The 21863-nt window shown below is 48.7% G+C and overlaps 1 protein-coding gene across 3 annotated transcripts in view; it reads right to left on the bottom strand.

The window, feature by feature from the left end:
• Positions 1 to 21863, bottom strand: part of TMEM240 (transmembrane protein 240) — a 36901-nt gene that overhangs the window by 12685 nt on the left and 2353 nt on the right. For all 3 annotated transcript variants that reach the window (XM_028740877.2, XM_028740876.2, XM_028740875.2), the window contains exon 2: positions 21498 to 21604. In XM_028740877.2, coding sequence (XP_028596710.1) covers positions 21498 to 21589 — 92 coding nt within the window. In that variant the 5' untranslated portion in view covers positions 21590 to 21604. The remainder of the gene's footprint in view (positions 1 to 21497; positions 21605 to 21863) is intronic.

Below are 21863 nucleotides of genomic sequence, written 5' to 3'. Positions count from 1 at the left end.
GTGCGCTGCTTTGGTTTGCCAGAAGCGGCTTAGTCATGCTGGCCACATGACCCGGAAGCTGAAAGGGACCCCTGACCATTAGGTCCAGTCGTGACTGACTCTGGGGTTGCAGCGTTCATCTCGTTTATTGGCCGAGGGAGCCGGCGTACAGCTTCCAGGTCATGTGGCCAGCATGACTAAGCCGCTTCTGGCGAACCAGAGCAGCGCACGGAAACGCCGTTTACCTTCCCACCTGAGCGGTACCTATTTATCTACTTGCACTTTGACGTGCTTTCGACCTGCTAGGTTGGCAGGAGCAGGAACCGAGCAACGGGAGCTCACTCCGTCGCGGGGATTCAGCAGCCCTCAATTGCCTTCTCCTCCCCAAATGTGCTCCCCTTTCAGAGCCACCCAGAAGCTTCAAACAGCAAGAAGCTGCTTACACAAGCTTCATCTAGGTCTATTTTTTGGTTTAACCCAATGGATTCACAGTTGTCGCCAAACTGATTCCCAGAAAGTTCTATCTGAATATGAAAGTTATCCATCGGCAAAAGCCCAGTTGAAAAAGCAAGAGAGGGAATGTCAGCATTTTACTTGGGCCACTGCATCTGGAAAACAAAACAGCTCCATCAAATCAGATCAAGGAGGTGGCGGGTTGATGCTTATTTGAAAAGCAGAGATTCCTGCATTGCGAGAGGTTGAACTAGATGATTCCCATTCTGTGATTTTGCATGAAAAGGAATCTTCGGCAAAATGCTGCTACCCTGCAGTGGACCATGTTGTAAGAACATTAGAAGACTGTGGGTGATGGATCAGGCCAAAGGCCCACCTGGTGTCTGTATGGGAAGCCCAAAAGCAAGACCTGAGAGCAACAAAAACTGTCCCCACTTGCGATCCCTAGCAACTGAGGTTCAGAAGCATATTGCCTCCATCGGTGGAAGGAGACCATAGCCATTAGGGATAGTAGCCAATGACAGTCTCATTCCCCGTGAATTTGTCTAGTCCCCTTTTGAAGCCATCCAGGCTGACCACATAACACCTACATTGGCTCCCAGTATGTTTCCAGGCACAATTCAAAGTGTTGGTGCTGACCTTTAAAGCCCTAAACGGCGTCAGCCCAGTATACCTGAAGGAGCGTCTCCACCCCCATCGTTCTGCCCGGACACTGAGGTCCAGCACCGAGGGCCTTCTGGCGGTTCCCTCCTTGCAAGAAGCAAAGTTACAGGGAACCAGGCAGAGGGCCTTCTCGGTGGTGGCGCCCACCCTGTGGAACGCCCTCCCATCAGATGTCAAGGAAATAAACAACTATCTGACTTTTAGAAGACATCTGAAGACAGCCCTGTTTAGGGAATTATTGTATTTTAATATTTTGCTGGAAGCCACCCAGAGTGGCTGGGGAAACCCAGCCAGATGGGCAGGGTATAAATAATATTATGTTGTTGTTGTTGTTGTTACCATCACAGCCTCCTGGGGCAGTGAGTTCCATAGTTTAAGCACTGTGGGAAGAAGACATTCCTTCCATTGGTCCTGAATTATCCATCCAGCTTCGCCAGATGTCCACCGGTTCTCAAGTTACGAGACAGGGAGAAAAGCTTTTCTCTGTCTGTTCATACGCTTCTGTCATGCCTCCACTTTTGGCTAAAGTAATTTCCAAAAAGCCCCAAACCTTTTCTCACAGGGGAGTCGCCCCACCTCCTGGTCTTCCTCTTCTGAACCTTTATAATATCGCTTTCTGAGGCAACCAAGTTGTTCAAACGACAAATGCGACAAATGCGTCCATTGACAACAAGGTTGGAGAGGGAGCAAAATGCACAACGCAGGAGAAAGCCATCGGGGGGGGGGGGTGCAGACATCCTCTCTGCCAGCGTCCCAAAAGACGAGGTGAATTAAAAGGCAATAGAAGTTTCCATGGCTTTTTAAAAGGGCCGATCGATGGGATAATTTTCCTAAGTTGATCGCTGCTGATAGCAGCAAAAGCCAGCGCATTAAGACAGGCTGGGCACTGCCCGCCTTCTCCCTGCGCCAGGCTGCTAACAAGGTCATTGGAAAGACCCCCACAAGGCTGTTCATGCTCCATCGTGTTATGTGGCGATTACACAAATCCATTAGTGGCTGCGCTTATTCGCAAGGGGCTTCCCGGAGTCACCCTGCTTACAGATCTCATTCTGCCTCTCTCTCTCTCTCTCTCTCCCTCCCTCTCTCTCTCACACACACACACTGGAGAAAAATAAAAATGATAACAATTCCGTAACTGGACATCTGCGGCTCTCCACAGCCAGACAAATCAAGCATCTGTCCTACCCGGAATGGAGTATCCGGTGAGGAATTTGGCACGCAAAGAACCTCCAGTGAACCTCCCTAAATAAGTTTTTAGTCCTCATGGCTTCCAACTTTGGGCCCCTGTATCTTACTTGCCTGGATAGAGGATGGAGAGGGGTGTGTTCAAGCATATGCATGTGGGAACCAGCCTATTGGACAAAGGCAACGTTTGCATTTGTTGCTCCGCCCACTTTTGAGATGGGTGGACCAATGGTGAGGCAGGCGCCTATATCCGCACGCCCCCTTGGCCCGGAATCTGACATTTTCTTTTCACCATTGAGCCCTGTATTAGCCACCTTGAACTTTTAAGAAAGGCAGGACAGAAGAGTTTTCAAGAAATCAGTGCCCTCTGTGCCCAGCTGGCAGCAAGAGGTCGCTGCCATCTTTCCTGCCCCTTGGAATTGAACCAGGGAAAATTCACATCCAAAACTGACTCCATGGCCACTGCCTCTCTCCCCTGTGCAGAAAGATGCCTTATAACAAGCCACACCATTGGCCCATCAGGCCCTGTACTGTCTACACTGACTGGCAGTGTTTCTCTCTGGGGTGCAACCTCCTCCTTTGATGAGGAAGGACTGTAATTCAGTAGTTCGAGCAACTAAGCATAGAGAAGGTCCCAGCATCTCCAAATAGGTCTGAGAAAGAGGCTCTCTCTAAAACGCTGCAGAGCTGCTGCCAACCTGTGCAGGCAATACTGAGCTCAATGGCACAATGGTCTGACTCAGTATAGTTACAGGCTGGGAAGTGCCCCTCTCTGAAAAACAATGAAAGGCATTTATTAGTCGATTTCCCAAGGTTTAAGGTGGTTTGAGTTTATCGTTTAAAACAAAACTTAAATCATACAGAAAACACAGATTTAACAGAAACACCCAAATAGACTAACCAGCCGAGACAGAAGAGATGTAAGTGGGTTATTGTTTCGATGTTTCATTTTTAATTATTTACATGTTTTTATCCTGTATTTTGTTCTGTGGACCGCCCTGAGATCTCAGGACGAAGGGTGGTCTGTAAATCGAATCGATAAATAAAAGTAAATAAATAAAATAAAAAACCCTGGAGAGAGACACTGCCAGTCCGTGCAGGCAATACCAAACTCAAGGCACCGATGCTCTGACTCTGCACAAGGCCGCTTCCTACGTCCCTAGAAGCAACCAAACCGCAACGGATGCCGGCGTTTGTTGCTTGCGGTGAACATGCCCCTCTGTGTCACTCTGAGAAGATGATGCTCCCATCACAGGTGGCTCTGAGGACCAGCAGATCGTTATCGCAGCCACTTTGCCAGATTTCCCCAGGAGCAGGGATCCAAATTCGATATTATTATTTTTCCAGAGTGCAAGAATGTGGAGAGAGAGAGAAAGAGAGACAAACCACCCAGATCGGCTGGTAGGCCTCTCTCCTGACACACGGGTGAGCATAACGCTGGCTGACAACGCAAGATGGGGAACGCACAAACGGTCTTGAATTCATTAGCTGGGGGAAAGTGTGTCACTCTATAGAGCCGGGCCGGGAAGACAAGAGACGAAATCAGACAAGGCTCCACACACTTCCCTGCTTCTAATTCACTCCCTTGTCATCGCTCCTGCCCACCCTCCGGGTTTGGTCTTTTCTGGTTCTCGGCAAACGTCTTGATGCCGCCCCGAGAGAATAGGCAGGCATCCGCATGCGGCACTTGACACAAGGCTAGCCCAGCTGAGCCCTGAGCCAGGCAAAATCCACACTCCGGCACTGAGCGACAACATAAGCCCTTAAAAACGGACTGAGGTTCTAGTCCTCAAGGTTCTGAATCAAGGGCAAACGTCAATCGTCTGGGAACATCATACCGTCCAACATTCCTCTGATGAAAATAGGGATGTCCTAAATAATAATAGGGACGCGGGTGGCGCTGTGGCTTAAACCGCAGAGCTTAGGGCTTGCCGATCAGAAGGTCGGCAGTTCGAATCCCTGCGACAGGGTGTGCTCCCATTGCTCAGTCCCAGCTCCTGCCCACCTAGAGGGTGAAAGCACGTCAAAGTGCAAGTAGATAAATAGGCACCACTCCAGTGGGAAGGTAAACGGCGTTTCCGTGCGCTGCTCTGGTTCGCCAGAAGTGGCTTAGTCATGCTGGCCACATGACCCAGAAGCTGTAGTCATGTAAAGCGAGTTGAGCACCGCAACCCCAGAGTCGGCCATGACTGGACCTAATGGTCATGGGTCCCTTTACCTTTTTAAATAATAATAATAATTATACCCCACCCATTTGACTGGGTTGCCCCAACCACTCTGGGCGGCTTCCAACATACAGTGGTGCCTCGCAAGACGAAATTAATTCGTTCTGCGAGTTTTTTCGTCTTGCGAATTTTTCGTCTTGCGAAGCACGGTCAAGTCGCAACTGCACCTCTTCAAGCGGTTTTAAGAAAAATGAAACAAACTTGCAAGACGTTTTCATCTTGCGAAGCAACTCAAAAAGCGAAAAACTCTTTCGTCTTGCGAGTTTTTCGTCTTCCGAGGCATTCATCTTGCGAGGTACCACTGTATACCAAAACATAATAAAACATCAAACATTAAAAAACTTCCCTAGACAGGCAGTGTTCAAAATTCCCATTACTCTAGGTGCATTTTGCGACAAGGAGTTTCATTAGCACAAGCAGTTTCTGAGCTCTCGGCGCCTAAGATTTCAGATTAAAACCATGGAGTGGAAGGAAAGGAGGAGCTTTTTCTGCCTCCCCACTTCCAGCTACTCTCTGAAGACTAGAGAAGAAACCCTCTGAAGAATATTAGGGGAGTGGGCAGGGGAAGGACTAGACCATGTGAAAAATGAACATAAGATTTTAGCTGCAGTTCATTTATTTTCAGCTTTGTATTCTTGCTACAAAAAAAGCACGCCTAGGCATTTCATTGTTGCGTCCATAACCTGGGTTTAAGATGCCGTTTAGCTCCTAGCTTTCATAGCTCAGTTTCTAACACTATAAGCATGGCTGCCTTCAGATGTCCTCTAAAGGTTGTATAGTTATTTATCTCCTTGGCTCAGGGGTTGCATATCTCCATCCCCTCCAAACTTTCTCCGATGAAAACAGGGACACCCTAAGATTCCGGGATCAAATCAAAAACTGGGACGGCTCCTATAAATCCAGGACTGTTCCTGGAAAATAGGGACACTTGGAGGACCTGGAAGAAGCCTGGAACTCAGCTGAAAATATAACATTTAAATGCATTTTACAAATGTGACACTAGATGGCGATGGTTAGCTTATGGCAAATTCAATATATATTTTTTAAAGTTTTTTTATGCATTTTCACAGCGTTTTTTATTTGTGTCTAGATTCCACCCTAGAGGGACACGGGTGGCTATGTGGGTTAAACCACAGAGCCTAGGGCTTGCCGATCGGAAGGTCAGCAGTTTGAATCCCCGCGCCAGTGTAAGCTCCTGTTGCTCGGTCCCAGCTCCTGCCCACCTAGCAGTTCAAAAGCACGCTAAAAAGTGCAAGTAGATAAATAGGTACCACTTCGGCGGGAAGGTAAACGGAGTTTCCGTGTGCTGCTCTGGTTCACCAGAAGCGGCTTAGTCATGCTGGCCACATGACCCGGAAGCTGTACACCAGCTCCCTCGGCCAATAAAGCGAGATGAGCGCCGCAACCCCAGAGTCGGCCACAACTGGACCTAATGGTCAGGGGTCCCTTTACCTTTACCTTCCGCCCTAGTCAGTAATGACTGTTAGCACTTTAGAGGCAGCCCTTCCTGGACAGACTGGAGATTGAACCTGCGATCTTCTGCCTGCCAGGCAGCTGCTCCAATCCTGATCTGCGGTCCTTTGCTGGAGACACAGGAAGTTGCCTTATCCGGAGTCTTCCCACTGGCCCAGCAAACTTAGTATCACCTACACTGAATGGCAGTGGCTCTCCAGGGTTGCATGTCGGGGGCAATCCTTGCTCTCCTAGGAGGTGCCAGGGAATTGAATCTTCTGCAGGCATAGCAGGTGTCCTACCACTTGCCTTCTTTAATCCCCCAATTGGCCGTCAAGTTCCCTGGGCAACCTTGGGCCAGTCACTGCCTCTCAGCCCAGCCTACCTCGCAGGGCTGTTGTTATAGGGATTAAAGAAGGAACGGGAAGAACTTTGGAGGACATGCAATACATTTACAGATGCTTCAGGTTGCATTTTTGGGGGGTTACAGACTTGCCGAAACCCGGATGTACTGGAACAGGTTATTTCCGGGTTTCGGCGGCCACGCATGCACAGAAGTGTTAAATCACACTTTGCGCATGCGCAGAAGCGCCGAATCACAACCTGCACATGCGCAGACGCAGTGCTGCGGTTTCCGAACGTGCCTCCCGCACAGATCACATTCACAACCCGAGCGTCCACTATACAGTGGTACCTCGGGTTACAGACACTTCAGGTTACAGACTCCGCTAACCCAGAAATAGTACCTTGGGTTAAGAACTTTGCTTCAGGATGAGAACAGAAATTGTGCTCCGGCAGCGCAGCAGCAGCAGGAGGCCCCATTAGCTAAAGTGGTGCTTCAGGTTAAGAATGGACCTCCAGAACAAATTAAGTTCTTAACCCGAGGTACCACTGAAAAGAATAAAAGAGCCTGGGAATGGAGGAAGAAACTTCACCAACTTCTAGGCCAGACTTCACCAACCTGGTGCCCACCAACCAGATGTTTTGGACAGGCATTGAGGGCGCCAGGCATAGACCCCACCCAAAATTCCGGTACGGAAGCTGCCTAGGGCAGGGTTTGTGGAGCTGCACATCGACTCCATCTCCCCAGCAGGGCTAGGGATTTTCGTTTATTCAACAAAATCTATATACCACGACTGTAAAACAGCAACCACAGCAAGGAACAAACCGCTAAATGGTTTACAAAAGCTTTAGAATCATTGATTAAAATGACCAGCGCAAAACCAAATATTTAGAACGATGCAGAAGATAGCGAAAATCAGCAGAGATGGAGATAAAACATCTACATGTCTGGACAGACTTCCCTAAACGAAATTATCTGAATCTTATACTCAGCTCTCCACAACCCCACATCTGTTTGCATTCTGGTGCGATTTTCTCACCTTTTTTCGCATGCAGTTCTTGCCCATTATTCATATTGTTGCAAAGCAATTTCCCCTTACGTAATGCATGCCTGGATTTAATTTTTACGAATATATGCATTTTTATGCACACTGTATCCTAATAAGATGCAATTTTGGTACACATTCATCAGCTCGACCTGCGTAGCAAACTTCAGAGAAGCACAGATTTCAAAGGTTGGGGCACTTTGGTTCTTGTATTTTTTCCAGAAAGTGCATGTAAATTCACCTCTCAATGTGAACTCAGTCAGATTTCTTCCCCACCCCTAAAACACGGCCAAGGGTCAAAGATGACAGGAGTTGTGACCCTCTCAATATTGCTGGACTACAACTCCCATTGCCCTCCATCAATAGTCATGGTGGCTTAGGGCTGATGGGAGTCGGAGTCCACCAACATTCAGAAGGCAATATGACTCTCGTCCAACACCTAGACCTCCCCATACACACTGTGGGAGCCTTTCCTACAAGGGATGCAAAAGCCACAAGGTTATTTGGTTCTTTCAGGGAGACATATTGCAAAGGGGTGGGAAACGGGGTGGTTAAGAATGACGCACCATGTGCCCCAGGTTGTCAACAGATCAAAACAAACCTTGCTACAGCTGGAAAAGTAGTCGTGAAAACGGTGTATAATTGGTTCCTAACTCCTACTAAAATAGCAAAAAATGTATAGGACTGCTACAAATATCTATTGGAAGTGTAAAGAGAAGGAAGGCACATTCTACTATATGCAGTGGGCGTACAAGATGACAAAAGCATATTGGGAAATGACTTATAATGCGTTGAAGAAAATGTTTAAAAAACCAGAAGCCTTTTTATTAGGAATTTTAGGTCCAGAAATACCAAAGGAATAGAAAAGTCAGTTTATGCACGCTACGACAGCTGCACAGAAGCTGGATGGAAGGAAAATAATGTACCTACTGAAGAAGAATGGTTAACAAAGATGATGGACTATGCTGAAATGGCAAAAATGACCGGGAAGATCAGAAACCAAGATGATAAATTTAATAAAGAATGGGGAAAATTTATAAGTTACTTAAAAGAACACTGTAAACAATTAAAAACATTGGCAGCATTTTAAAAACACTTGCGATGTAACAAGAACTATGGTAAGAACTGAGTGTTAAGGAAATACAGTGGTACCTCGGGTTACATACGCTTCAGGTTACAGATACTTCAGGTTACAGACTCCGCTAACCCAGAAATATTACCTCGGGTTAAGAACTTTGCTTCAGGATGAGAACAGAAATCGTGCTCTGGCGGCACAGCAGAAGGAGGCCCCATTAGCTAAAGTGGTGCTTCAGGTTAAGAACAGTTCCAGGGTAAGAGCGGACCTCCGGAACGAATTAAGTTCTTAACCCGAGATACAACTCTATGGAGAACATTATACAATGCAGTTGGGAAAGAATAACTATGGAACCCGTGGAGGGAAGTCAAGGGATTCGGAGAACCCTATGTGTTTGTGATGATTGATTTACGTCTGATTCTAATTGTTAAATGTAAAAACTGAATGAATAAATATATATATATATTTAAAGGGAAAGTAATCAAGTCAGATGTGCGCACTGACATCCGTGTGCAAATGCCAGTTTGGGGTTTCAGAGGGTTTGGGGGAGAGCTCTCCTCAATGGCTGCTTAGCGGGGGTTTCACTGTAGGTCCCCCCTCCCTCAGTCAGCAGGCCTACCTCCTCCATGCCAGCTGCTGCTCCCCCTTCTGCTTGCTCCTGATGCCACCCACACACTGGCCGGATGACAAGGCAGCAAACAAACAGATGGAGGACGCTTCTGTTGAGCCCCCACCTCCATCGCCCCATTGCTGACATTCACCTGCCCACCCAATGGGAGCCAGAGGAGGAAGAGCAGGCAGGCAGGGACTGCAGACCCAGAAGGGTCCCTATTTTCCAAAGACAGCCCCAGATTTACAGAAGCCATCCCAGTTTCTGATCCCAGAATGTCCCGCTTTTCCTTCGGATGTCCCTATTTTCATCGGAGAAATGTCAAAGGGTATGGAGTCATGTACCCAAAGAGATAAGATATAATAAAAACTTCAGACATCTGAAGGCAGCCCTGTATAGGGAAGTTTTTAAATGTTTTGTTATGTTTTTATATACAGTGGTACATCGGGTTACATACGCTTCAGGTTACAGATGCCGCTAACCCAGAAATAGTACCTCAGGTTAAGAACTTTGCTTCAGGATGAGAACAGAAATCATGCTCCGGCGGCGCGGTGGCAACAGGAGGCCCCATTAGCTAAAGTGGTGCTTCAGGTGAAGAACAGTTTCAGGTTAAGAACGGACCTCCGGAACGAATTAAGTTCTTAACCCAAGGTACTACTGTATGCTGGAAGCTGCCCAGAGTGGCTGGGCCTTCCCAGTGAGATGGACAGGGTATAACTAAAATGATGATGTTGATGATGGAATAGGACGTCCCCATTTTCATCAGAGAAATGTTGAACACGCCATCCCCGCTCAAAGGATTGCCTCAGTTTTCCAAGCGTTTCACAAAAGGTTCCATTCTGCCCCCCCCCCCCCCAGCAAAATCTGCTGCTTTTGTTTGTTTGTTTTGGCAACCTTCTTCGGCTCTGAGACTAGCTGTTCATTTGCAACGTGAGATGCCACTGGCGCCGCCTCGTTTCTCTGTTCAAGGATCGCAATCTGCTCTTGAGTTGCTTTGCACCCAGTGGCAGACCATATGCCCATGCTGCCCAGAGTGGGCACTCTCCCGAGGGGGGCATGGCAGGGAGGGTGCCCTCCCAGGCGTGGGATAGCCACTTAGGTGACCAGAGCAGTGTTCGTGCCCTGCAGCCAGGGGCGGAGTGAGCCGCCGATGGTGGACATTTGGCGCACCGCCCTCCACAACTCCCAAGCAGTCAAAACGAAGGGGGAAGGCCGTCGGCAAGGCGGCACAGCTCTGCCCCTTCCCCCAACGGCTCGGGGTAGGCTTGGGAGCTGCGGGCAGGTGGCACGCCGAATGAACCCCCTCAGTGAGGGCACCCGGGGCAGTCCACCCCCGCCGCCCCCCTTCCCACGCCCCTGTTTGTTTCCAAAGATTGCTATTCGGCGGCAGTGGCAGCAGCAAATCTCAGACCCAGGACAGGGGTGTAAATTTGGTCCTCTGGGCTTCTCAGTTGGCCCCTGGAACTCTGCACAGGCCACACTTCTCCCCAGCCCTGCTATGCTCCCTCCTTGAGCAGGGACGCGGACTTATAAAAAATATTGGGGGGGGCCCGGGAAAGCTCATGAATAATAAATAAGCTCATGAATATGCAAATAAAGTGGCACCGCCTCCTCGTGAGCGAATAGGGGAGAGCGTGCTGCGCCTATTAATCAGCTCCAAAGGAAATTGGGTGGAGCTTTTGCTCGGGAGGGAGGGCAGGAGGCATGCAGCCCGCCCCTCCCTGTGCATTTTGGGCTGGGGGAGGGGCGGCGATGGCGCTCTGCTGGAGGGGCGCCGGAGATTATTGGGGGGGCGGAGCCCCCCCAAACGAATTTTTGAGGGGGCTCGGGCCCCCTCAAGCCCCATGGAGTCGGCGCCTATGTCCTTGAGTGTTTTGGCCCTTGAACGCTGACCATCTCGGCTGCAAGTCCTGAAAGACCTGCAGGCCTTTTTCCCACCTGGCCTGGGAGGGCGGGGCCCAGACTGACTCCAGCTACAAAAACAGAGGCTGCTGAACAGACTCTTGGGCTGCAGTATTGTTTAGGGAGGGTTGTTGTTGGGTTTTTGTTGGGTTACCGATATTAAACTTTTTTTGTATCTTTATGTTTGGCTCTTGCTATGTTTTCTGCGGAAACTGTTCAATTTAGTGCACTTTTCAGTGTGTTTTATTTATTGCTTATGGCTCCTTTTGCATTCGTGTAATTCTTTTCATAAGGGATGCGGGTGGCGCTGTGGGTTAAACCACAGAGCCTAGGACTTGCCAATCAGAAGTCGGCGGTTCGAATCCCCGCAACGGGGTGAGCTCCTGTTGCTCAGTCCCTGCTCCTGCCAACTTAGCAGTTCGAAAGCACGTCAAAGTGCAAGTAGATAAATAGGTACCACTCCGGCGGAAAGGTACACGGCGTTTCCGTGTGCTGCTCTGGTTTGCCAGAAGCGGCTTAGTCATGCTGGCCACATGACCCAGAAGTTGTACACCAGCTCCCTCAGCCAGTAAAGCGAGATGAGCGCCGCAACTCCCAGCTGAGATTTGCCAGAGCTCCTGGTCTGACCTGAATTCTCCATGTGACCGGCTGGGAGTGGGGGGAGCTCGACTCGGCAAGTGGGAGAGAGCCCCTTTAATAAGCATATAATAAATATATATGTGTACTAAGAAGGCTGTACATGCGGCTAGCAAGCTATAGCCCCGCAGGAGCCATCTGCGAATTACATGCTCCTCATTCCCAATTAACCTCCATCTCCAGGGCCTGCCCCTGTGACATCACCAGGAGTCACCCCTAGGTCTCAAGTTTGGGCCCTGAAATCTCAAGGCCTGCCGGGCAGCCCTACTTGGAGATGCCACTGGGTTGTGAGCCTAGGACCTTCTACATGCCAAGCACGTGCTCTGTCACGGAGCAGCCCTTCCTCACCCCTTTGGATCCTGATCTCCACATACATCTTATGCCTTCCTCCCTTCCTCTCTCTCTCTCTCTCTCTCTCTCTCTCTCTCTCTCTCTCTCGTAAAGCAGATCAAAATGCCTGCAATGATTTGTTACACGAGGCCTGTGTGTGTGTGTGTGTGTGGTTTTCTTTGGCTCTTTCAAAGAAATTAATTGACAATTCCGGTTTGAGGGAAGTCAGAATTGGCTTGAAAGACCAGTTTTCCTCCTAAAGGCTTACGAGCGACATCCATAAAGGTAATAGAAAGGGGGAAGGCACTTGGCTCTCAGTGGGAGAGCTATTCCAGGAGACTACGGGGAAACAATGGAGATTTAAAAACATAAAATAAAACAAGTGTGTCCTCCTAAGAAAGCACAGATGGTTAGAGCAGGTCACCTCTACCTGGTAACAGGTAAAGGCAAGGAACCGGGGGTCTTTCCCCCTTTAAGCTGCTCTCACACACCCCAAACATACACAACCATAAGGATGACAGAATATATATTTCTCATCATGATTTACTTTTTTTTGGAAATAATTGGTGCTCTCAAAGAGCTTCAAGTCTACGCATCTTATGGGAATGTTCTGAACAATTTTTTCAAATACTGTTTTACCTATTTAGAGAAACCACTTCATAGAATCACAGAATTGTAGAGCTGGAAGGGAACCCTAGGGTCATCCAGTCCAACCATCCAGGAATGTGACAGATGGCCACCATCTAACTTTATCCATCGATAAAGTGCTCCAAGGTTGTACAAAGAAAGCAACCTTCTACTATCACTTCTTCCTCACGGTATGGCTGGCCCTTAACCATTTGTTTTTTTTAAACGCAGCACGTGATCGTCCGGACTTTGAGTTGCATCCAATGCCAGTCCTACTCAGAGTAGACCCACTGAAGTTCATGGGCATGACTAACTTAGGTGTGCTGACTTCAAGAGCTCCACTTTACTGAGTAGGGACTTAGGCCCCATCTGCCCTCTCACCATCGTGATGCTTCACCAGTGTTTCCCAACCCTGGGTCTCCAGCTGTTTTTGGACTACAACTCCCATCATCCCTGACCACTGGTCCTGCTAGCAACAAGCTCCCCTCCCCGTTTGCCCCCCAGAACTAGCAGAGGGCTGAAACGGGCAGAGCAGCAGCAGGCTGCACGCAGGCGCAGTCTCAGATTGCTTGGGGGAAAACCCTGGAGTGGAGAGGACTTAAGGCAGCTGATGGGAGGTGGGGACATTCAGTCTCAGCAACTGCTTCATGGGGGCAAGATCTAATGCATGCATAGGCAAACTCCGGCCTTCCAGATGTTTGGAACTACAATTCCCATCATCCCTAGCTCGCAGGACCAGTGGTCAGGGATAATGGGAATTGTAGTCCCAAACATCTGGAGGGCAGGAGTTTGCCTATGCCTGATCTAATGAGTTGCTGTGTTCATTAGGCCTGCACAGATCCTGCTTTTGCTAATAAAGGGTTAACTCCAACAAGCCTGATGTGATTTATTGCTGGCTCGCTCCTGACACCGCTGGAGACTGAGCCTGGGATCTTCTCCAGGCAAGGCAGATGCTCTACCTCTAAGCTCCCATTGAGACCACAAAGCCCGTGTATAAGGCAAATAATAACTGTGGGAAATGTAAAGAAAAAGAAGGAACATTTTATCATATGTGGTGGGAATGTAAGAAAGTAAAAAACTTCTGGGAAATGATATACTGTACAGTGGTACATCGGGTTACATATGCTTCAGGTTACATACGCTTCAGATTACAGACTCCACTAACCCAGAAATAGTGCTTCAGGTTAAGAACTTTGCTTCAGGATGAGAACAGAAATTGTGCTCTGGAGGCGTGACGGCAGCGGGAGGCCCCATTAGCTAAAGTGGTGCTTCAGGTTAAGAACAGTTTCAGGTTAAGTACAGACCTCTGGAATGAATTAAGTACTTAACCTGAGGTACCACTGTATAATGAGATGAAAAAGATGTTGAAATATACATTTTAAAAAACCAGAAGCATTTTTACTTTGTATTATAGGTGAGGATATTAATAGACAGGATGTTAAATTGTTTTTATATGCAACAACAGTGGCAAGAGTATTGTTAGCCCAGAAATGGAAGCAAGAAGAGATTCCGACGAAAGAAGGATGGCAGGCAAAATTAATGGACTACACAGAATTAGATAAAATGACAGGAAGGATTCGAAACCTGCGGGACCAGAGATTCACAGAAGAGTGGAAGAAATATATGAACTATTTGAAGAGCAACTGTAATCAACAAATTATGCTAGTAGGACTACAAGAAGTTTTGTAAAGAGAAATATATGAAACATTGCAAAGTAGAGAAAGAATAGAGATATTAGTTATGAGATTTAAATGTAATAGTGAAAGTAAGAAATGTATATTAAGCGAATAGATTGGAAAAATTTTCAGATGTGATTGATGGAAGTCCAAAAACCGTATAAGATGTAAAAGTATGTTTAATTATTGTTGAAAATGGTATGTTAAAAGAAACCTAATAAAAATTTATATATGTATAAAAAAAAGAGACCACAAAGCACGGAGTCCAAAATGACCTTACCGCACCCCTGAAGCTGGCAAACCTACCAGGGCTGGATCATGTCACCACTAGCAATGCCCAGCCTGTAGCTGAGATCAGAAACCGGGGATCCTCTTGATTCCCCTTCAGATACACAGCTGAATTGTGTCCGGGCCGAGTGAAATTGACCGTGTGACCGTTTACTAATTTGGGGGAGGGGGAAAGGCTTTGGGGCAACCAGGACACATTTTTGGCTCTTGCGGGAAACATTACGGCAATTGGCCCAGAGAAGGAGGGTGAGGAACGGGCCAGGTATTATTTTCCTAGCCAACTGGCCGGCTTTGGAAAGAAAGGACATGCAAGCAGCCAATTCACACAACCAAGCTGGCAAGCGGAGGATTTGGGTGTTGGGCAGAGCGGTCCTCGGGGAAGCCAAATGATATATCGGCCTCCTCTCCACCCCACATCTCAGAATTGAGGACACAGCGGCTACACTCTGGCCAAGCCAAGCAGCTGGACTTGTAAGTAGGCAGGCAGGCAGTGCCACGTTTGGCCTCGCCTCCGAAAGGTTATTGCGGAGTTGGAAAAGGTTGGCAGTCAAAATTATTCAGGACTCTCCTGAATGGAGGACTCTCCTGTGAGGAAAGGCTGCAACACTGGGGACTTTATAGTTTATAGAAAAGGTGGCTAACAGGAGACATGACAGACGTTTATAAAATCATGCGTGGCAGGGCAACAGTGGACACCCAACGAAGATGAACATTAGAAGATTCGGGACAGGTAGCCAAAAGCACTTCTTCATAGTTAAACTGTGGAACTCACTGCCACAGGAAACGGTGATGGCCACCAACTCGGGTGGCTTTAAAAGAGGACAGGGCAAATTCACAGAGGCTACCGACCACGGCGGCTATGCTCTGCCTCCACATTCACGCCTGGACCTAATGGTGCGGGGTCCCTTTACCTTTACCTGGGACGCAGGTGGTGCTGTGGGTTAAACCACAGAGCCTAGGACTTGCCGATCAGAAGGTCGGCGGTTCAAATCCCCGCGACGGGGTGAGCTCCCGTTGTTCAGTCCCTGCTCCTGCCAACCTAGCAGTTTGAAAGCACGTCAAAGTGCAAGTAGATAAATAGGTACCGCTCAGGCGGGAAGGTAAATGGCGTTTCCGTGCGCTGCTCTAGTTCCCCAGAAGTGGCTTAGTCATGCTGGCCACATGACCCGGAAGTTGTACGCCGGCTCCCTTGGTCAATAAAGCGAGATGAGCGCCGCAACCCCAGAGTCGGCCACGACTGGACCTAATGGTCAGGGGTCCCTTTACCTTACCGGCCACGATGGCTATGTCTGCCCCCACATTCAGAGGCAGCAATGTCAGTTGTTTGAAACTATAGGAAGGGAGAGGGTTCTTGTCTTCGGGTTTTGCCTTTGGGCTTGCCATAATGGGCATCTGGTCGGCCACTGTGAGAACAGGACGCTGGACTGGTTGGGCCACTGGCCTGATTAAGCAGGGTCTTATTTTCTTATTTGCCTTGAAGGACCAGCCTCCACTGACCTCCAGTAAGGGTTTTCCCTGTTCTGGCTACTAGAAGCCCTTTGAGTGGAAAGCGCAGTGATTTGAACCACAGCTGTCAACCTTCCCTTTTTTTGTGGGAAATTCCCTTATTCCAGCGCCGTTTCCTGCTGCTTCCTGCTGCTATCCCGGATTGTTAGATACCCCGTAGACTGTCTCCTGGGACAGGTGAGGCTGCTGATCCCTTATTTTCAAATCTGAAAGTTGACAGCTGTGATTTGAACCCATGTTCTCTCACACAACAAGTTTGTGCCTCTAGACGCCAAGCACCTGTACCCCATGCTGTCAGTTCTCTACTGGTCACCACTGCCTACCTAGTTGTTTCTGGGGCCCATTAGAAGGGTTAGTTTTGTCCTTTAAGGCCCTTATATTGCAGATGAGGGACCTTTACTCATGCTCAGCTCTTGAAACGGAAGAAGGCAACCTTGAGGTCCTCCCCTCTCTCATCCCTGCCCCACCTGAGGCCTTGTCAGAGGGCGGACGACAACCGCGAAGACCGAGTTTCTGACCGCAGCCCAAAGCAATTGAGCAAAGTCCAGTTTAATTGCTCACAGCAAGCGGGGAGACGTTTGTTTGTTTGAAAGATCCTCCATTAATATGTTTCCCCCCCCCCCACGCTAACCAATGACCAGTAGAAAATCACCACAAGCCCACTGGCACGATGGTCCACAGTGGAAGCAAAACACATGGACCGCAATAACAAAGTGAGATTTACGACTCTTCTGACATTACAGTCCTGAATCAATTGACGTGGAAGCAATTCTCATTCTCTCTCTCTCATTATTTCCACCCAGTGATCTGTCAAGCTAAAGGTGTCTCTTGTCTAAAGCGGATCTCAAATTATTATTATTATTATTATTATTATTATTATTATTATTATTATTATTATGTTCATGTCTTTCAAGGGAAGGGGTCAAAATCTGTTTGCCGCTCACACTCTGTATTTTATGGCCTCCGTGGGCTGCTTAAGGAGGAAGGCCTAGATATAAGGAGGGGGTAGTTGGTCTAGTGGTTAGAGTGCTGGACTAGGGCCTGGGAGACCTCTCTCAGACTTTTCTACCTCACAAGATTGTCGTGAGGATTAAATGAGGAGGGAGAAAGCCCTGCATGCTACCAGGAGATCCTTGCAGAAAAAGGTGGGATATCAATGCATAACAAATTAATTTGATCCATCAAGTAGCATAAAAACGTGGATATTTTTTAAATGAAATAAACGCAGACATCTCTGGTTCAGGTCCCACAAATCCGCCCACTGTACCGCACCGCCTCTCCCGCAAAAAGGACACAGGGTCCGTGGCTCTGCTCTCGTTCAACTTCCTGAGATAACTCCGCCATGCTGCTAATTGCTGCAAAACTTTGTCCATACATTTAAAGCACATGGTTCTCTGCCAAAGCATCATGGGAACTGTAGTTTGTTAAAGGTGCCAGGAGGTGCAAAGGTAAACTGCAGTTCCCAGAGCTCTTTGGAGAAATGTATGGCGTGGACACAGCACAGCCAGAGTCCAAACTTTACATGATGCGCGTCGGAGTGCCAACTTGAATAAAATATTTTTTGGGGGGGAGAGGTAAGCCCTGCCACACATAATCGGGAATGGCAGTGCTGATCGACAGGGGCCAAACCCCCTTAAATATTTTATTGGGGGGCCCCAAAGGGACCTCGGCCCCTACGAATTGGCTCCTTGGCGGCGCGCATGAATGTTCCTTTTCTCCCAAGCGAAAGGAGCACAGTGCGCCTGACGCACAGCTCTATAAACCACCTCCTCACTTAGGTTTAATTGCGGTGCATTTTTCATCGCTCACCCTAAGTTGACCACGACATGACAAGAAGGTTGAATGATCACCACAGCATCACACGCTCTCCTTTTCGAGCCCAAGAGTTCCCCCCAAAGAATCCTGGACACTGCAGCTTCCAAAGGCTGTTAGGGGTATACTACAGTTCCCGAGGGGCGCACTACAGTTCCCAGAATTCTTTGACGGAAGCTTTCAATGTGTTTGAAATGTACAGCGTCGCTTGAGAAGGCAGAGCTAGAACAAATGGGTGGAAGTGACAGGTTTTGGCTAAACAGTTGGAGGCCAAATTTCAGTCACCATACTCAACATACGTTTAAAGTACATGGTGTCCCCACCAAAGAACCCTGGGAACTGTAGTTCTGCAGGGTCAAACACCACTTCTTTGGGGGGAAGTTATGTGCTTTCAATCTATGGTTTGTACGTAGCTGTAGAGAGTCTTGTAGGGAATAACTTCGCCCCTCCGGCTTCAGCAGGAAAATCGGAGACCAGGGCAACCCCAATCAGGGGTGCCCGGTGCCCGTTGCAACTGTTTGGGCGGAAGGCTGGGAGCTGAACAGTAGGTGGCACCAGAGCCTACAAGAGGCCAAACCAACGCAGTCCAGCTTCCTTGCCATCCTTCTCTTCCCTGCTGAGCTCTACAAGGGACAACCCTGAGAATTAGAAGGAAGAAGCTAGACTGGATCTTAGTAAAATGGCAGGCAGGTGGGGCTAGCTGAAGTTGGCAGGGCAGGGCCCCCTTTGCGCTAGTGCACCAGCCTCCACTGTCCCAGCCAGGGAATGCCCACTGGCTCAATGAGGGATCATTCCAGTTATCGAACGGCTCTCACCACCTCCTAAGATTCCGCCACACACTGCCCTCTGGCAACTTGAGCCCATTAGAGTCGTACCTGTGCCCTGTGGCAGCAAAGGCCCAGCCTTTGTCCTCCTCAAGGCCACAGTGCAGCATACAGAAGGCTGCGGGTGCCTGCATCTGAAAGGGAGGGCTTGGAGAGACCCTGGCGAGCTGCTGCCAGTCAGTGTAGACAACACTGTGTTACATACGCCAACAGTCTGATTTGGTATAATGCAAGGGACACGGGTGGCGCTGTGGGTTAAACCACAGAGCCTAGGACTTGCCGATCAGAAGATCGGCGGTTCAAATCCCTGTGAAGGTAAACGGCGTTTCCGTGCACTGCTCTGGTTCACCAGAAGCGGCTTAGTCATGCTGGCCACATGACTCGGAAGCTGTATGCCGGCTCCCTCTGCCAATAAAGCGAGATGAGCGCCACAACCCCAGAGTCAGTCACGACTGGACCTAATTGTCAGGAGTCCCTTTACCTTTACCTTTCTGTTCCTATGCTGTTGTTTCATTGGGGAGGGGCCTTGGGTACAATAGGCGCCATTTCCAAGGAGGTCTGAGAGAGACCCCCATCGGAAACCCTGGAGGGCTGGCTGCTGGTGGTCCGTGTAGGCAGCACTGAGCTAGATATGTCAATGGTCCGATGCAGTACAAAGGCAGCTTCCTGTTGGAAAAAGCTCATGTCTTAGAAACATGAGGACTAGGGTCTTACTTATCTTTAAAGAAAGGGATCGCAGGTTTGAGGCAGAGACCTGCTTTGGCCCCAGGTTTCACCCCCAGCATCTCCAGGTAAGGATTCCCATCTGAAACCTTGGAGAGCTGCTGCCAATCAGAGCAGACATTACTGAGCTACTTAGAGTCCCAGGGGTCAGCAAACTTTTTCAGCAGGGGGCCGGTCCACTGTCCCTCAGATCTTGTGGGGGGCTGGACTATATTTATTTGCGGGGGGTGGTGGTGAATGAATTCCTACACTCCACAAATAACCCAGAGATGCATTTTAAATAAAAGCACACCTTCTACTCATGTAAAAACACCAGGCAGGCCCCACAAATAACTCAGAGATGCATTTTAAAAGGACACATTCTACTCATGTAAAAACACGCTGATTCCCAGACCGTCCGTGGGCCGGATTTAGAAGGCGACTGGGCCGGATCTGGCCCCCGGGCCTTAGTTTGCCTATCCATGACTTAGACCAACCAATCTGACTCATAAGTCATTTTGCTGTGTTTCTATGCATCACCACTTTAGGTACGCAAGTCCCCCTCAACTCTTCCCCAAACCTAGTTCCTTCCACCTAAGACTCGTTGGCCGTACCCTTGATGAGCAAAGGCTTTTGCCCTCCGAATCTTGCTGAGCTTCAACTTTCATCTCCTCTAGCCAGCATGGCCAATGGTTAGAGGCGACGGGAGTTGGCACCTAGCGGCACTTGGCGATGGGAAACAGAGGCTTCTGGCCTCCTCTGAAACCCATTTCACTTCACCTCTCTCTGCTCTGAAAGGGCATCACCTGCCCTTTGAATTCTTAAAAACAGAAGCTCGTTCCGACACTTCCTCCAACACCACCATCAAAGAAAGACACCACTAAAAATGTGAGGAAACTGTAGATCTTGAAAGGAAAGCCCCAAAATGGGAGCAGGGAGAGAAAGCCTGGGAGCCAAGATGCTCAGCTGATGCCAAGAGCTTATAAAACACAGCCAAAGGCTGTAGCTCATTGGTAGAGCATCGGCCTTGCATACAAAAGGTCCCAGGTTCAAATCCCTCCAGGTAGAGGGAGAAACCTCTGTTTGAAGCCCTGGAGAGATGCTGCCAGTCAGTGTACACAGTACTGAACGAATGGTGTGACTCAGGATAAGGCTGCTTCGTACATTCCTGAGCGGCTCCCGATTCTAACTTCTCAGATATCCACAAAACACCCTTAGGAAGTAGCACTGTCTTTGAACTATGGGGGGGGGGGGAACGACACACCAAGTGTTTTCAAAGGAAATTCAGCCTCTCTTTCACCACCACCACTGCCGCCCCATTTGTGTGCCTGCCACAACTGCTCTTATAAATCAGGCTTGTCGAGTCAGATCAAAGATCCACCGGGTCCCTACATCCTGTCTTCCAAGAGCGGGAAGTCAAGATGTCACTGGGGAACTCAGAAGCAAATAAAACGCAAAGCGGACAGCCTTCCCTGATTGGCTGTCCCCCGTAATTCGGCGCTGGAGGGTAGACTGCTGCTGGCAAAGCAGGTTCCATTTTCTCATCAAAAGTAAACAGCTGCCAATTTATTCTCAACGAATCTGCTTGATGTCCCACTCGTGGGTTTTGTTGTTGTTTTTTAGTCGTCTAAGCTGCCAGCCATCACCACAAACCTTGCAGAGGTATATCCATACGTATATTATTTGCACATCGGTGGATGGGTTAAATGATGAGAACAAACAAACTCAGCAACGGGCACCCTCGCAGCTGAATCTCACCTGAGGTAAACTCGCCAGGTAAGGCCCCCAACAACACTGCCCTTTCCAGACTGCAGTACAGACACTGCCATCGCGACCTACCTCACAGGGTTGTCGTGAGGAAAAACTACAAGGGAGCGTACGGCAGAATGGCTAAGGGTGATTCCTGTGACCGTTTGAAACATTCAAGAGATCCCTGATGACATCCACTTTCCAAGGCAACGGATTCCCTAGAATTTGGCAAAATACCCAAACAGTACACCCCTCATCCTTCCTTGCTCTGCGTGGCCACATTTCTCTCTGCCTCTCTTTCTCACCCCCACGCCTGCACTCCCAATGGGAGGTGAGAAATGCAGTGTACAAACTCCCCCCCCAAAAAAAATGGGATGGGATGGGATGGTGCATGGCCGCTGGCCGTTGGCCTTACCTTCCACAGTTGCAGTGACAGACTCTGTCTTCACCTCTCAAATGCGGTAAGATATAATTGTGAAATCGGTCCAAAAGTGCGTTCATATCCATCAAGCACGCAATTGCCTGTTTCAATAATAATAATAATAACAATAATCACACAACCCCATAAGGCTAGAAGTGTTGGAATAAAACAGTCTCTCGTGTTTGATTGCTAATATATATTAAAGGAAACCTAGGCCTATGAAAGAACGACTTGCCCTCAGAATTATATATTGCACACACACACACACACATACATTGAAATGGGGCACACAGATCTGACGTTCCACAACCGCACCTAAGAATTTGGGGAAGGGGAAGACGAGAGAGAGAGAAGGAAATA

This window comes from Podarcis muralis, chromosome 7 (assembly GCF_964188315.1).
Source record: "Podarcis muralis chromosome 7, rPodMur119.hap1.1, whole genome shotgun sequence".
NCBI lineage: Eukaryota > Metazoa > Chordata > Lepidosauria > Squamata > Lacertidae > Podarcis > Podarcis muralis.
The sequence above is the reverse complement of the archived record's forward strand: the minus strand, read 5'-3'. Positions and strand labels throughout refer to the sequence as shown.